Source organism: Penicillium brevicompactum (assembly GCF_028827555.1).
Source record: "Penicillium brevicompactum strain IBT 35665 chromosome Unknown utg000007l_segment0_segment0, whole genome shotgun sequence".
Taxonomy (NCBI): Eukaryota; Fungi; Ascomycota; class Eurotiomycetes; order Eurotiales; family Aspergillaceae; genus Penicillium; species Penicillium brevicompactum.
Genome location: NW_026623210.1, coordinates 799,048 through 813,718, shown reverse-complemented (window position 1 = coordinate 813,718; position 14,671 = coordinate 799,048). Strand labels below are relative to the sequence as shown.

At 50.3% G+C, this 14,671-nt stretch overlaps 4 protein-coding genes across 4 annotated transcripts; all 4 read left to right on the top strand.

The window, feature by feature from the left end:
* Positions 1–2,980: 2,980 nt before the first annotated feature.
* On the top strand, positions 2,981–4,953 carry N7506_011070 (uncharacterized protein; the record flags this gene model as incomplete). The annotated part of the gene is made up of 2 exons (XM_056960363.1): positions 2,981–3,244; positions 3,343–4,953. 2 exons carry the CDS (start codon positions 2,981–2,983, stop codon positions 4,951–4,953), a joined length of 1,875 nt encoding a protein of 624 aa, XP_056806518.1.
* A 1,122-nt stretch (positions 4,954–6,075) lies between these two features.
* On the top strand, positions 6,076–6,768 carry N7506_011069 (uncharacterized protein; the record flags this gene model as incomplete). Its single annotated transcript, XM_056960362.1, has 5 exons — positions 6,076–6,119; positions 6,327–6,422; positions 6,477–6,565; positions 6,625–6,649; positions 6,711–6,768. The coding sequence occupies 5 exons, from the start codon at positions 6,076–6,078 to the stop codon at positions 6,766–6,768; spliced, it is 312 nt and encodes a 103-aa protein (XP_056806517.1).
* A 901-nt stretch (positions 6,769–7,669) lies between these two features.
* On the top strand, positions 7,670–10,865 carry N7506_011068 (uncharacterized protein; the record flags this gene model as incomplete). The annotated part of the gene is made up of 4 exons (XM_056960361.1): positions 7,670–7,758; positions 7,828–8,651; positions 8,719–8,753; positions 8,811–10,865. The coding sequence occupies 4 exons, from the start codon at positions 7,670–7,672 to the stop codon at positions 10,863–10,865; spliced, it is 3,003 nt and encodes a 1,000-aa protein (XP_056806516.1).
* A 1,440-nt stretch (positions 10,866–12,305) lies between these two features.
* Positions 12,306–14,339, top strand: N7506_011067 (uncharacterized protein; the record flags this gene model as incomplete). The annotated part of the gene is made up of 4 exons (XM_056960360.1): positions 12,306–12,556; positions 12,617–12,887; positions 12,953–13,295; positions 13,408–14,339. The coding sequence occupies 4 exons, from the start codon at positions 12,306–12,308 to the stop codon at positions 14,337–14,339; spliced, it is 1,797 nt and encodes a 598-aa protein (XP_056806515.1).
* Between the last annotated feature and the right edge of the window lie 332 nt (positions 14,340–14,671).

The following is a 14,671-nucleotide window of genomic DNA, read 5'->3' as shown; positions in this document are numbered from 1 at the left end:
ACAAACCCAGATCCCAACAGATAGCATCTATCTAGACAACAAGTCTGCCTGTCGATTGATAGCTGCCCAGTTGTACCACAAGGCTGACAAACAATTCCATGTTGGTAATAGGCTTGCGCCTCTCTGGTGAAGCAGAATAGTGTGTCTCGAGGTGGCTACTGGTCCTGATGAATGGCGGGTGGGTGTCGCCTTAGCCATTGTATCGTTGGTTGGAACTAAAGAACTAAGCGGTGACAGGCTCCTACGAAGACAGAATCAGAGTCATCAATTATCTACTTGCCCTACAGATTGAATGGAGGGTTAACCACAGAGCCTCAAACCTTGGAAGGACGCGTGCTGGACTCGTGGAAGTACAGCAACATACACAGGGTATCAAGCGAATTCGTACTTCTTGACAGAGAATCCTTGAAATCTATCCTGCTGACCCAAACATCCCGTCCGCTTCAGAATCAGTCCATGGGGCCTGCTTGACGGCTCAATCCTTAAGAACATGGGATCTTAGATTGCGACTTGCTGCGTTGCGACTGACTCGGCATTTGCAAGTGAATTAATATTGGAACCAGTGTTATTCCTTTTTCGCCAGTGAAAACGCTGACCAATTTGCCCCATGACACGCGAGCTGTCTCGTAAAGCAGGCTATGCCTGGGACGCACCAAAATTCTAGGGGGGAGGGTACGAATCTCTCGACGCCAACCTACTATGATAGAAGTGTGCAAGGAACACGCAGAACATCGGCTTACAAAAATACGGGATATACTTTGCAAGGTCGACTTGCAGGAGTCAGGCTTCCTTCTACGGAGTACGGCGTAAAGCCGATAGCCATCATCAGCTGAGGCTCTGGCTCCTGAGCTATAGGACTGCTATCAATAGCTATGTCTTCCCCTTTCCAGTGTGATGCATTCAAGCCCTGGGACCAATGGCTTCCTGCCCGATGCCATCCGGGAAGTGCTAGAGCCTATTATCCGAAATGGCTGACCTTCAATGGCTTCGCTGTCTCACGTATGACCTATCCCATTCAAGAGTCCTCGCCACAGGCAACACCTCTCGGCATTAATGCAGGGGCTAACTTATCAGCGTCTCAGCCATGTAGCAGCCGCAGTTGAGGACACGGTATCGATAAGGAAAGGAGGTTGACGCGACAATTATTTCATCTCTGCTATAGCCCGGCGGAGTGAAAGTTTGCCCCAACGAGTCAGGAGACAAGCGTTCGAGTTGACGGTGAGGGCGAGCTTCGTGTCAATGAAAGGACCCTGGGGTCACATTGTCGATGATGGATCATTGACCGAAAATCTCCCATTTGCCAGCATAAAATTGGCTTTTTCTGCCTCTGGTGATGATACATCCAAGGCAGTGAACTCCACTTTAGTCCGTCCTCAACGCTCACCTCGGCGATCGCTCCATAGTGGTATTGTTTAAACGATCTCATTTGGTACACTATAAAACTCTAACCCGAAAAAGAGATTGACGTCATGCTCCAAGAGCGTCTTCATTACGAAGTAAAGTACTCCGTACTCCGTACTTCTGCTCTACGATCCCGAGATTACGCATAGAATGGAAGCTAGCGGGAATTACTGAAACAGCGGTCACGTCAGTAGTCGCGCACATCGAAGATTCGTATGGAAAAGGCGAACTCCCCGATGTTATTCGATCAGGAGATCTTGCTAAATGGAGTGGTCCTAGTACGTATGCAGTAATAGTCCCCCAAATAGTCACCATCACGTGGAGGTAGATCCATCAATAGCGTGTTTTGAAGGTGCAAAATGAAGGAGGCGTGATTGGACCCGAGTGCCCGAAGCCGTTGTACCATATAAGCCAAACCATGGAACCGCGACGGGAAGGGCGAACTGAACCTTGGGTCTGCATTCTTTACTGATTCTTGACTTGGACAACCTTGGAAGGACTCAAAGCTCTCGGGTTCTTTCAGTCATGAACGTGCAGTTCAACATAGTACTCCATACGAGTAACGGTTTGCTCCATATTTGTTTGATTCCAAGGTTCTTTTGTCCAGTGTGATTCGCTCGCCTCTTGGCCATTGGGCATCGGAGCCAAACACCGTCATCTGCATGCCCCGGCCACACCAAACGACGTGGCAGCCGTCGACGCGCCCGAGCAATCTTAGTTCGGCCCTAAAGGGGACCCAGAGGGTCTCGATGGCTGTGCTCTCCAAGATTTATTTGAACACCATCCCGCCGTAGGCGCTGAGGGAAAAGCCACTGCTTTATGTATGCTGTACCCCAGGGTGTGTACAGTCGATCTATTCGTAAGCAAGGCCGCATTTGCTTCGGGCCAGTCTCGGGGTGATCCGGTTCGCTGCCTCACTTTGGGAGTTATTTCTTTTTTCGATTTTCTCGGCCATCTGCAGGTTTCCCCGAACCCGGTTGGTACATCTGAAAGTGGGAGGATTACGGAGTACGGAGTACCAGGAATCACTATGGAGTCCATGGGCACAGAGTACGGAGTACAGTGTGTGTTCTCCCTCCTCTGTCCGGATTACTTTGGCCAAACGGTGCTTTTGGCACTAGCGGTTCTGACACGGGGCAACTCAAGTGGAGCTATACTCCGTATTCGAAGAATTAATAGAAGAATTAATGGAATAAATCAGAAAAACCACTCGGACATGGATATGAACGGCTAAGGGGTCCAGACCGATGATCGACTAGGAGTATGTATAGTCTTCTGCTAAAGTGCGCTCGTATCTCACTCTTCATCGTCGATCGAACTTTTGTTTCTTCGCCCAATCTTGCTCTCCCAACTTGTGACGGTTGTCTGATTTACATCTTTCTCGACTTGATAAGATCGATGCCCCGGCTTTATCGTATCTCATAAATTTTTTTATCGCATCCACGTACGTCCTACAAAGTCGATTGAAGTCACGACACTAAACTCTTCCAGAACTACAACTACACCTACAACTACAGCTACACACATATCCCCCCTTCTATTTGCATGACTGATAAACAGTGACTTCGGGGACCTCACCATGACTGTCAATCTGGCCGATGACGAACTGTTCACCAGTGCCATCTCCGGATACCGCGAAGCATTTTTGGTTCAACATTCCCACCTCTCGGAACCCGAACGAAATCAACTCTGGATTGAACGGCTAAGCCAGTTCATTCCCTCCTATGACCGGAATGACTGGACGCCCGCTGGAAGCCTAGGGAAGCGGAGTCGACAGGACGCGACGCCGCGAACGTTACCATCCTCAGACTTGGGTCTTCCTCAGGCTAAACGGAGAGCCACCGTATGTGTGACCTTGGTTACTTGCTTCCGCTCATCTCTTTTCCGCCCCGCTCGTCTCCTGTCTTGACCGCCATCCGGCCCTGGATTGACAATTGGCAGACCCCGGAGCTTCCCGCCAACCTGATGCGCGATTTCTCGAATGCGTCCTCCCCCGACCTCCTTCGGCAAGACGTATCCAGCTCGGGACACGGATACTACCAGCACACCGCCATGATGCGCTCCCAGAGCCAGCAGATCCCGGTCTCCCATCACCACCACTATCACCACCACCAACACCAACCAGTCGATGCTGCCATGGGCAAACGCCAATCCTTTGGCCCGGTACGGTCCCAGCATGGTCTCGACCATGTCGACGAATATTCGCCCTCCGAGTACACGCGCCGTTTGGAGAACTTCCCCAGTCAACCCTATGACTCGGCCCTGACTTTCGGACTCGCAAATCATGAACGGACTGGACCATCACCATATCAGCAGGTCTCTGGACAGACACCGCACTGGAACGAGGTGGCTCAGACTGGCGCACCGGAGATGTCTCGCAGCGGAACCACCGACACCTTGGTTGGCGGAATCAACATGTTCCGCTTCGACTCCCATGGACCGTCTCACCAAGAACCCATCGACTCCGTTCCGCCTGAGTGGGTGCCAGCGTCCACCACTGGCTTGCCATATCAAAGCCCCTTCCTCCCTGTGTATCCTGACCTAGATCCCGCCATGTCTTTCCCTTACTCCCAACCCATGCCATTCTCCGCCTCCGCCCCCGCAACCACCTCCTTCCACTACCCAACTCCCCACTCTCACGTCCCCTATGAAGCTGTGGAAATGAAAGTTTCAGACTCAATCGACAGCAACAACTCAGCAACCCTGCGCTCTCGTGCCTCGCGCCGCACCCAAGAGCAAATCGCCCATGGCGCCCGTCCCATTGCGCCCAAGCGCGAAAGCGACAACATGATCCCCAGTCTCGACTCCATCACCTCGCACAAGATGGTCCGCATCTCCTCAACAGACGGCACGGCCAAGGAAGTTGCCGCGATCCCCAAAGCTTCCGTCCAGCGACCCCCGCGCCAGAAGACGCATTGCCAACATTGTAACGACCACCCAGACGGCTTTCACGGCGAACACGAGCTGCGCCGACATATCGAGCGCGTTCATGCGGCCATCCGCCGCGTGTGGGTGTGCCGCGACATCTCACCCGACCAGAGCTTCCTGGCAAATTGCAAGGCTTGCCGCAAAGGCAAGACCTACGGAGCCAATTACAACGCTGCAGCCCATCTCCGCCGCACGCACTTCAATCCCTGTGAGCGCGGTCGTGGAGGCCGCGGGAAGAACAGTGAGAAGCGAGGCGGGAAAGGTGGCGGCAGCGCGCCATCGATGGACGTTTTGAAACACTGGATGGTGTCTAAAGAAGAGATAGTGGATGACACTGCGACAGGATCCAAGATTCCAGTCAAGTCTGTCAGCAGTGCTCCGACTATCGATTCTGGGGTTGCCATTATCCCGTCTATTGCGTGCGCGATGCCAAATCATGGTTCGTACGTGGTCGAGTCGGCGCTGATCCACGAGTATGATCAGTTCCCCGACTTTCCGGATGCGCCGTTCGAGCTGGACTTCGAGATCGGGGTTGACGTTGAGGCTGATCCTGCGGTGACTTCGCCGTTTTCGATGAGTTCGCCGTCGTCGTGTAATCCCGATATCGATTCGTATGCCATATGAGCGATCGTAGTTTGTTTCGTCGGTTTGTCTGGGCGAATGTTTTATAGGCTCGAATCCTGTGTACTGAAATGTGTCAATGATTAGGTTTGGGAATAGCTCTTTTTGGGGGGTATGCTAGGTGTATTTGGCGTGGATAGAGACGCTTGAACCGACAGATCGGTATCGACAGTCAGAAGCTTGAACTAATCTTGAATGAACAATAACTCCGGAATGCACCTTCCACTGTAGGTAGTAGCAGGTACAAGCATTGACGTGTTCCATGGTACGCATGACCAGGTACCGAATACGCAGGCAGGCAGCAGCGATCAAGGCGGTCAAAAATGCCAAGACCGGCCCATCACCTGCGAGGTTGTGGAGGGCGACGATTGGCACAGCATCTTGTTGAGGCCCACTGGGAGTGGTCCCGTGGCTGAGCGAACAACCAATGTCTGGTTGTCTAGGTAATGAGAAATGTGGCTGACTGCGTTAGCCGGCAATAGGGCTGGCAGAACTGTGGCTGTGGACCTGACGCCGTAGACTCTGTAGTACTTCTCAAGTACCTCATCGATATTGAGGCTATTATACTCGGCATTTTGCTCGCTCGAGTAAAGTAAATTTTCAAGCTGTGAACATTCAGTAGAAAATCAAAACAATAATAAACACACGAATCAAAAAAGATCGTTACAACGAACCGTTCGGGCCGTGTGGAGCAGCACGTAGGGGATAGGGGCAAAGGCAGATAGGGTACGGAGTACTTGGGCGGTACCTCAGCCCTGTATTCTTGGCGGCCAAACTCTCTCGTCGGGCGGACCGGCAAAGTACATCGAACGTAACCCCGACAAATTCCCTCTTCACAAAAGTAAGTGGTCATTTCTCCTCTTTTCTGACTCTCATCTCACCACCCCTTCTTCCTTGAGATTCTCCTTCGTATTTCAACTCTTCATTCGCTTACCCCGGTCGCTTTTCACAGCCTCCTTTTCTCAACCAATCTCCACGCTCCCAGGTACGTGGATTTTACCGCTGTGGCGGCCATCCTTCGTTAGCTTCGCGCATATCACCGCGAGGCACCAAATGAGAGGGTCGCGTTGATTGTGATCGCATCGCTAATTCGTTTCTTGCTCCTCTAGGTTCCTAAGCGCCGTCATGTCCTACCAGTATCCCCCCCAGGGCGGTCCTCCTCCCCAAGGGTACGTCGAATCCCAACCACACACCTATCCTTTGGCGACTTGGCGGTCTTGTTGGTATTCAGATATCCAACTTGTGACAAGAGCCAATAGGGCCTAATGGACTTTGCGACTCCTCGCCATGTCCACCAGGCATTGTCTTCTGGCCATTTATCACATTACCTCGCGCCGAGCACATTGGACTTCAAACTGATACATCTTTGAATGCAGATACGAAGGCTACCCCCTCCCCAGCAGGCCTATTACCCCCCTCAACAGGGCTACCCGCAACAGCAATACGCGCCGCCCAGCGGCTATCCTCAACAAGTAAGTTATGGAAGTTTAGCTCACACATGGCTGGTTAAACTCATGATTATATAGAACATGGGTTATCCCCCACCTCAGCAGGGCCCGCCGCCCCAGCAAGATCAAAAGTCCAGTGGTGGTGGCAAGGGATGTCTCGGATCGTGGTAAGTCTCATCATGCCTTGCAACGGAGCTCACTGTTGATGTTATACTCTTTACCCTAGTCTCGCCGTTCTGTGCTGTTGCTTTGTATGCGAGGAGGGATGTGAATGCTGTGCTGAGTGCATCGAGTGCTGCGAAATGTGCTAAGCACCACGTTCAACGACATCGACGACACCTTTCTTATTGCTGGCGTTGGAATTTCTTGATACGCCCGGCAGCGCTTTGAAACAAACTGCTGCTCTCATGGAACTGCCATATTTTCTTTCTGTCCAAAACCAAGCATCTGTTCTTCTTGGGGGAGATATCTCTCATGGGGCTTTAATTTAGCCCCAGGGTTCGTTCATTTCATACGTTAATCATACTCCTTTCTGCCCGTTGACTGGCTTTCGAAACTCAATGGTCCTTGTATCATAATGACACAGAGTGATCCGAAATTCATTCGCCTCGATGAGCCGGTGAATTGAAATTTGTAAATTACCACATCCATCTGGCACTTGAACCCTTTACGTCGGCATTAAACCACAAGAGGGATGGGTCTAGAATGTATTGCTTCTTCGGCCACTTGAGCAGACCTCAGTCAAATGTGAGTTCAACTTAAACGTAATCCTTGAAATGTTCGGTGGCCTGGGAATCACACTGCTCAGCCGCTGGGGCTGGGCTGAACAACGCCCCTTTGGTACTTGTGCTTTTGGCAAGCCTGGTATCTCAAGCAAACCACGCTACTTGAACACGTATAGGCCGATCAAGAATTCCAGGCTCCTCCGCCGAGTGTGAATGTTGTGGGCCCTCGTTGTTGATTGGCAAACACCTAATCTCCGCTCTGTGGCTAAGCGCCGTGTATATGCATTACCATGCACCATCTGGGGGCCGGGGGCTCCAGGGGATGATTCAAAACAGAGGGACCTGTCCATATGAAACTTAAGTTTATTTTTACATACTCGTTGTGCCATCCGTGTTGTTTAAGGTGTACATCCTGGGTTGATCGCCCTCATGGTCGCACACGACGTCTTGGGGCCAAGTCCACGAGAAGCCAGGGGGTTGTGCCTATTGTCTTTAGATGGGGGCGGAGTGAGGGGATTATCCAGTCTTCTCATACTGAGAGATCTTATGAGCCAACTCAATGCAGAACGCGATGACAATCAGGTGTTGAAACCATGTGATGTGTTTGATTTGATCGGAGGCACAAGCACTGGAGGGTGTGTGGAAATGACATACTCAAAGTCTGAATCACGTCCAGAAAAATGCTAATTCTTCTATTCCTTTAGGCTTATTGCCATAATGTTGGGACGACTGGAAATGGGAATCGACGAGTGCATTTGCGCATACACGGAGTTGATGGAATCAGTGTTTGGTGAGAAGGTCAACAACCTGCCTATTGACTGGGCTGGCAACATTGTACCCCAGTATGACAGCAAAAAGCTCAAGGTCGCGATCGAGGAAGTCATTTCCCGTGCTGGCCTGTCCCCTGAGGATCCAATGGACTATGGTAGCTCTGGTCGATGCCGAATGTTCGTATGCACAACGGCCAAAGAGACCTTGCAGGTGACTCGTCTGCGGAGCTACAAGATCTCAAGCGAAGGCACGGTATCAGCCACAATATGTGAGGCAGCCCTGGCAACTTCTGCAGCAACGGGATTCTTTGATCCAGTAAGGATTGGAAACCGCGAATTCGTTGATGGCGCCTTTGGTGCCAACAACCCGATTGAGGAAATTGAAGAGGAAGCCACAGACATATGGTGTAACGAAACCCGTGAACTGAGACCTCTGGTCAAATGTATTCTTTCCATAGGCACAGGAAGCCCAGCACGAGTGCCTGTTGACAACAAGATGCTCAAGTTTCTCTCACAAACACTTGTCCGGATGGCCACGAAACCCGAGAGCACTGAACGCCGCTTTATGGCTCGATGGTGCAACCAATCAAATACGCAACGCTATTTTCGCTTCAATGTCGAACAAGGGCTTCAAGGAGTTCACATGAATGAATACCAAAAGCGCAGTGTGATCGAGTCTGCAACCCATGCCTACCTTCATCATTCGGGGCAAAAGTCGTCTGTTCAAGGCTGTATCTCGAATCTATCGAGCAAACAAGGTAAGCCTGGGTATAGGAAGAAAGATGGATTCTTGTTACGAGGATATTTAGATCTAACTTTTGACAGGAAGGACAAATGTTAATTTTGAGGACGTTTTGCGAGTGAGTGCCAGCTTAATTTTTTAGAAATAAAAATACTGTGTATTGACCTTTTCATAGGAACACGAAGCCCGAGTGGCACAGTCTCGGATTTTGCGAGCCATCGGTTCCTCCGGGAAGCCCTTTCTGTCCGACAAATCATCATGCTGGGAAGTACCCTTTGACAGAAATTCTCGATATGTAGACCATCACATCACGGTTAAGATCAAAAGAAGGCTATTTACCACCTGTCATTCTGAACGAATTGCCCTATTTGGACTAGGAGGAGTGGGGAAGACGCAAGTTGTGCTTGAGTTGGCATATCAGATTCGGGAGCTGTACTCAGATTGCTCGGTATTTTGGGTTCCTGCCATGGATACGGAGTCTATTCACCAGGCATACCAGAGGATTGCGGATCAAGTTGGGATAAACACTTCTGATACACAAGGTGAGGACGTCAAGGTTCTTGTTCAGAGGCACCTTAGTCAACCGGAATCCGGCAGGTGGCTCCTTATTTTCGACAATGCAGATGACCATGATCTTTGGAGTGAGACCAAAGACCTTCCAGTCAGCAATCAAGGTGTCATCTTATTCACAACACGAAGCCACAAGATAGCTCGCTTACTTGCCGCTGAAGATGTTATCCAAATCACTGAGATGAATGAGCAGAATGCTATACAAGTCTTACGGAACAGTCTGACTCGCAAAGAGCTCCTCGAAGATGTGGAAGTCACACGCCAATTTCTTGACCGCTTGACTTATCTCCCCTTAGCCATTGTCCAAGCTGCATCTTTCATCAACGAAAACATGACATCAATTGAAGCATATGTCAGACTTCTAGATTGCCAGGAGCAGAGCGCCATCGATCTGCTGAGTGAGGATTTTGAGGATGAGGGCCGTTACAAAAGCATTCGGAATCCTGTGGCGACGACATGGCTCACCTCTTTTCATCAAATTCACCAGAAACATCCACTTGCCTCTCAGTATCTGATGCAAATGGGGTGCATGGCGAGTGAAGACATCCCCACATGCTTCCTTGGCAAGAGTAATGCTCTTGAGCGGGAGAAGGCAATCGGTGTACTAGTCTCCTATTCCTTTGTACGCGTACAGCAAAGTGGGACTACCCTGAGTATGCATCGACTTGTCCACCTTGCAATGCGAAATTGGCTCAGGTCAGGGATATATCTGCAAGCTTGGAAAGAATGGGTGCTTAAACACATTTCCGACAACTTTCCCGAGCCCGACCGGCTTCACCGAGGTCCGTGGAGGGCAGCCATACCTCATGCTCTTTATATCCTTGATACAACATCAGATGAAGAGCCTGGATCGCATCGAGTTTGGCTACTAAATCAAGTCGGCTCTTGCCAATTGCTCGATGGCCGGATAGAAGAGTCGTTCGCACTGCTCAAAGAATGCGTTGAAATTGCAGAAATCATTTGCGACCCTGATGATGAACTCCTCCTTCATACTCTTCGTAGCCTGACAAGATATCACCTTGATCAAAAGAATACGAAAGAAGCAGTGGTACTGCTTGAAAGGCTCACCAAGATAACTGCCAAAGTCTATGGACCCGATCATTTCATGACGGCACGTGCAAATCTTGAAATGGGATCGTTACTTTCACTCAAAGGAGAATATTCGAAAAGCGAAGAGCTGTGTACCCAATCTATCAAATGTTTTCTGCGAGAGTTGGGCCCTCGAAGTTTCGAAACAATTGAAGCGGCAGGTTGCCTCCTGAATCTCTACATCTTTCAGGGTAGACTCTCGGATGCGGCAGAGTTGGCTCCACTCGTACTCGAGATGTCCAAAGCAACATTGGGATCCGATCATCCCCAGACAGCTGTACATGCAAGCCAACTGGGGAAAGTTTATACTCAGCTATGGCGGTTGGACGAGGCTGAAGCGCTATATACGACAGCGCTTGAGATCAACAAACAAGTTCTTGGATCTGAGCACCGACACACAGTACTCAACATGAAATATCTGGCTGAAACATGGGCCTTTCAAGGACGTCGGAATGAAGCTATAGATTTGATGACAGAGTGTGCCAGCCTCTTCAGCCAAGTTCATGGCCCGGAGCACATACATACGAAGAAAGCACTGAGCACCGTGGAGGAATGGAGCTCCCCAAAGTAACTATCCCGCACTGACAGATACATGCGTTGTGACTCTCAATTTACTGATCGACAATATGATCTTAGGAGTCTCAAGTCATTTTTGAGAAACCATTGGAGTAGGGTCGGGCGCGCAGAGAGGATCATGCAACGAAGGAGATTGTGGCCTAAGGTCAAGGTTCACGGCCTATATCACGTTTCGCGGCAGCCAAGGGATACTTCTTTGATCCGTGCTATTCAAGAAGCATTAGCAAGCACACCCGCCGGCAGGTTTGACTTCATTGACTCAGTGACTCTGGTGAACAGCCAGACGACGAAAGCATCAGGCGTGCTAACGCCAAGATAATACACAGTGTTCTTTCTTTCTTTCTTTCTTTCTTTGAAAAAAATTAGAGCAAACATCCACGGATGGCGTTTCGGGGAACCAAATACTCCCGAGGTCCTCGATACGCCACAAGTTCATATATAATGCAAGTCTCCAATTTGGCTTGCGGAGAGTCCACAATTACGAACATCAAGCCAGGCACCGAGCGCATGGGAAAATCCCGGATATCGGAAGACTTGCAGGTGGCAATTCGTAGGGTAATTTCGACCATCGTTCGCCTTGACCGGTAGGGCTCTCCACCGGGTCCATCGGATGAAGCAAGATGGGGTTAGCCCATTTCCAAAAGTCGTACGTTCCACGAGGACGTCACGCGCTTGGCGATATATCAGAAATGAACTATGGAAGATTTTAAACAATATTTGAAATGCGGTCGGTTTCCGAGAATCTCGGAATGGGCTCTGACTAAATGGTGGCCAATCGATCAGCAAACATGACAGCCAAAAATTGACCATCATTTCCCGAAAGAATGAAACCATTCAAACAAGCTCACAACGGTGCGAGCTGATCCGAGCTGATCCGATCTCCAGGGCTCTCACGACCGATTCACGATCAGATAAGACGAAAATTTCCCTGAGCTCCATTTGATTCCCCGGTTGCGCGACAAGCGAGAGAATTTACATGGAAAGCCCAAAGACAGTATCCGCAATTAATTTCTGAGGGGACGCCAAGGGGCCAAGCGAAACCAAGCGAAGCTTGAAAAGGCCACTCCGAAGCTTAGTGTGGCTGACGCTTACCGGGTTGGGACTAGCGGTCGGGTGATAAGATGAGGGAGGCATCTGATTAGATCTGCCCTGACTCCTTCGGTGGACCGGTGGCTGCTTCTGGCTGCTAAGCGGGACGCTAGGCGAAGGCCTGTTCTTGGAAGTGGAGGCCTTTGCTTTCCAGCTCGGCTTTTCCCAACAAATCAATGTCCATGGGCCACGCAAAGTCCCGCTAGTCTCATGGCACCGCGTGGTTTTTGGGGGTGTTTATTTTACCGAGCCGATCGCGGAAATTTTCTATACTAAATATAAGGTCTACGGCCTTCGTTCTATGTTCTGTTTTCAGTCTACAACCGTCAATATCTTTGCCTGAGCCATGGGTGTTCGTCTTCTGATCCGAAGGGCCCGAACGGTCCTCAACCGCTTCGCGGCTGATGATGCTGCCAGTGCTTCCTCAGCCACCCCGGTGGAGGGAACCACCGTGGAAGAGAGCAAGAGAGATCCTACTACGGATACCGAAGTCCAACAGCCAGAGAAGCCTGCGGAAGACCTGCAGCATGGTGTGAGAGACATTGAGGCTATCACCTTGACTTGGTCCAAGAAGACCTTGGCCTTCGTGTTCATCAAGTATGTTGCCGCAACACATTCACTTTTTTTCGCATAGTCATTAATGCCTGGTCTTAACAGCATCTGGTTCTTGTACTTTGTCAACGCCTTCCAATCCTCCGTCTTCAGCAGCTTGAGTCCCTACATCTCCAGTTCTTTCACTGCCCACTCCCTGTCTGGTGTCCCTACTGCCATGGCCGACGCGTTCTCAGCGGCGGTCTATATCCCCGTCGGAAAGATTATGGATACCTGGGGTCGTGCCGAAGGTTTCCTCGTTATGACCTGCTTCGCTACCCTTGGTTTGATTCTCCTGGCCGCATGCGATAGCTTCGCTATTTACTGTACCGCATATGTAAGCTTGACGCCTACCATCGTTTCTGTTCGATACGTTTGGATTACTGACCGATATGATTCTAGGTCTTCTACTACATCGGCTTCAGTGGTATGGAGTACTCCATCGATGTCATCACCGCCGATGCGTCCAAGCTGAAGAACCGAGGTCTTGCCTTTGCTTTCACATCCTCGCCCTACATCATCACCGCATTTGCTGGTCCCAAGGTTGCCGACGAGTTCTACTACCAGGTCAGCTGGAGATGGGGTCTCGGCTGCTGGGCGATTATCTTCCCCATCGTCGCGGCGCCTTTGTATTTCGTTCTGAAGTCTACCCTTCGCAAGGCTGGACGTGAAGGCCACCGCGCCAGAGAGTCAAGTGGTCGCACATTTTTGCAAAGTGTCTGGCACTGGGTTGTGGAATTCGACTGTGAGTATCACTTCTTCCAGCTTCAACGACAGAGAGGATCTGGGCGCTGTAAACGCCCGAACATTTTCACTCGTGTCGCTGAAATTTCCAGCAAAAGACTAACGTTCATTAGTGCTCGGAGTTGTGTTGTTCACTATTGGACTGGTCCTTTTCGAACTGCCCTTTGATATCGCAAGTGAAGCCCCCAACGGCTGGGGCACCGGCTATATTATCGCCATGCTTGTCATTGGTTTCTGCATGCTATTCATTTTCGCCATCTACGAGAAGTGGGTGGCTCCCTCGCCTATGCTGAACTTCCCTATTCTCACCGATCGGACGGTCATTGGTGCTTGTCTCTTGGACGCTACCTATCAACTCTCCTACTACTGCTGGAACAACTACTTCACCTCTTTCCTCCAGGTTGTCAACAATCTTACCATCGCCGAAGCTGGATATGTTAGCAACACCTTCGACGTCGTTTCAGGTGTGCTTCTTCTCTTGGTGGGATGGATCATCAGTCGGACTGGTCGTTTCAAGTGGCTGCTTTACATTTCCGTACCTCTATACATCTTCGCCCAAGGTTTGATGATCTACTTCCGCAAGCCTGGTATGACTGTCGGATACCAGGTCATGTGCCAGATCTTCATCTCTATTGGAGGTTCTATCTTCATTCTGGTCGAACAGATTGCTATTCTCGCGGCCGTCGACCACCAGCACGTCGCAGCTGCGCTTGGCTTGCTGAACGTTGTCGGTACTATTGGTGGATCTGCTGGATACACTATCTGCACAGCTATCTGGACAAACACCTTCCCCAAGGCTTTGAGAATGTACCTTCCCGAGTCAGCCATGGACAATTTCGAGAACATTTATGAAGATCTCGATACCCAAACCAGCTACCCCATGGGAAGCGAGACGAGACTGGCTATTCAACATGCCTATGGATATGCTGAGGTGCGCATGCTCTCTGCTGGTCTCGGTATTATGGCCCTGGCTATTGCCTGGACCATCATGATCCGCAACATCGATCTCAAGAAGGTCGCTCAGGTCAAGGGTACCGTCTTCTAGATAGTCAACTTGAAAGGGCGACAACGGTGTTGGGCTACCATTGAGCAGTCGTGTGTCTTCTTACCTGTGTTCTCTATGGTTCCCTTCAACTTCTCTCGCCAAAAGCTTACCTAATTTCGCTTTGCCACCTTGGCAACGCCGCTCCATTTCGTCCACCAGCCTGTGTAGGCACTGCCTCATTTTGTTGTGCTCATTCGGGTGTTGAATATACATAGTAATTATATATACCCAAATCGATTCTACCTTGCCCCTGCATCTCATCTCCCCTCAACTTTCAATTAATTGGGCAAGCAATTGAAACGCTACGATTTCAACGTTGTTTGCTCACAACT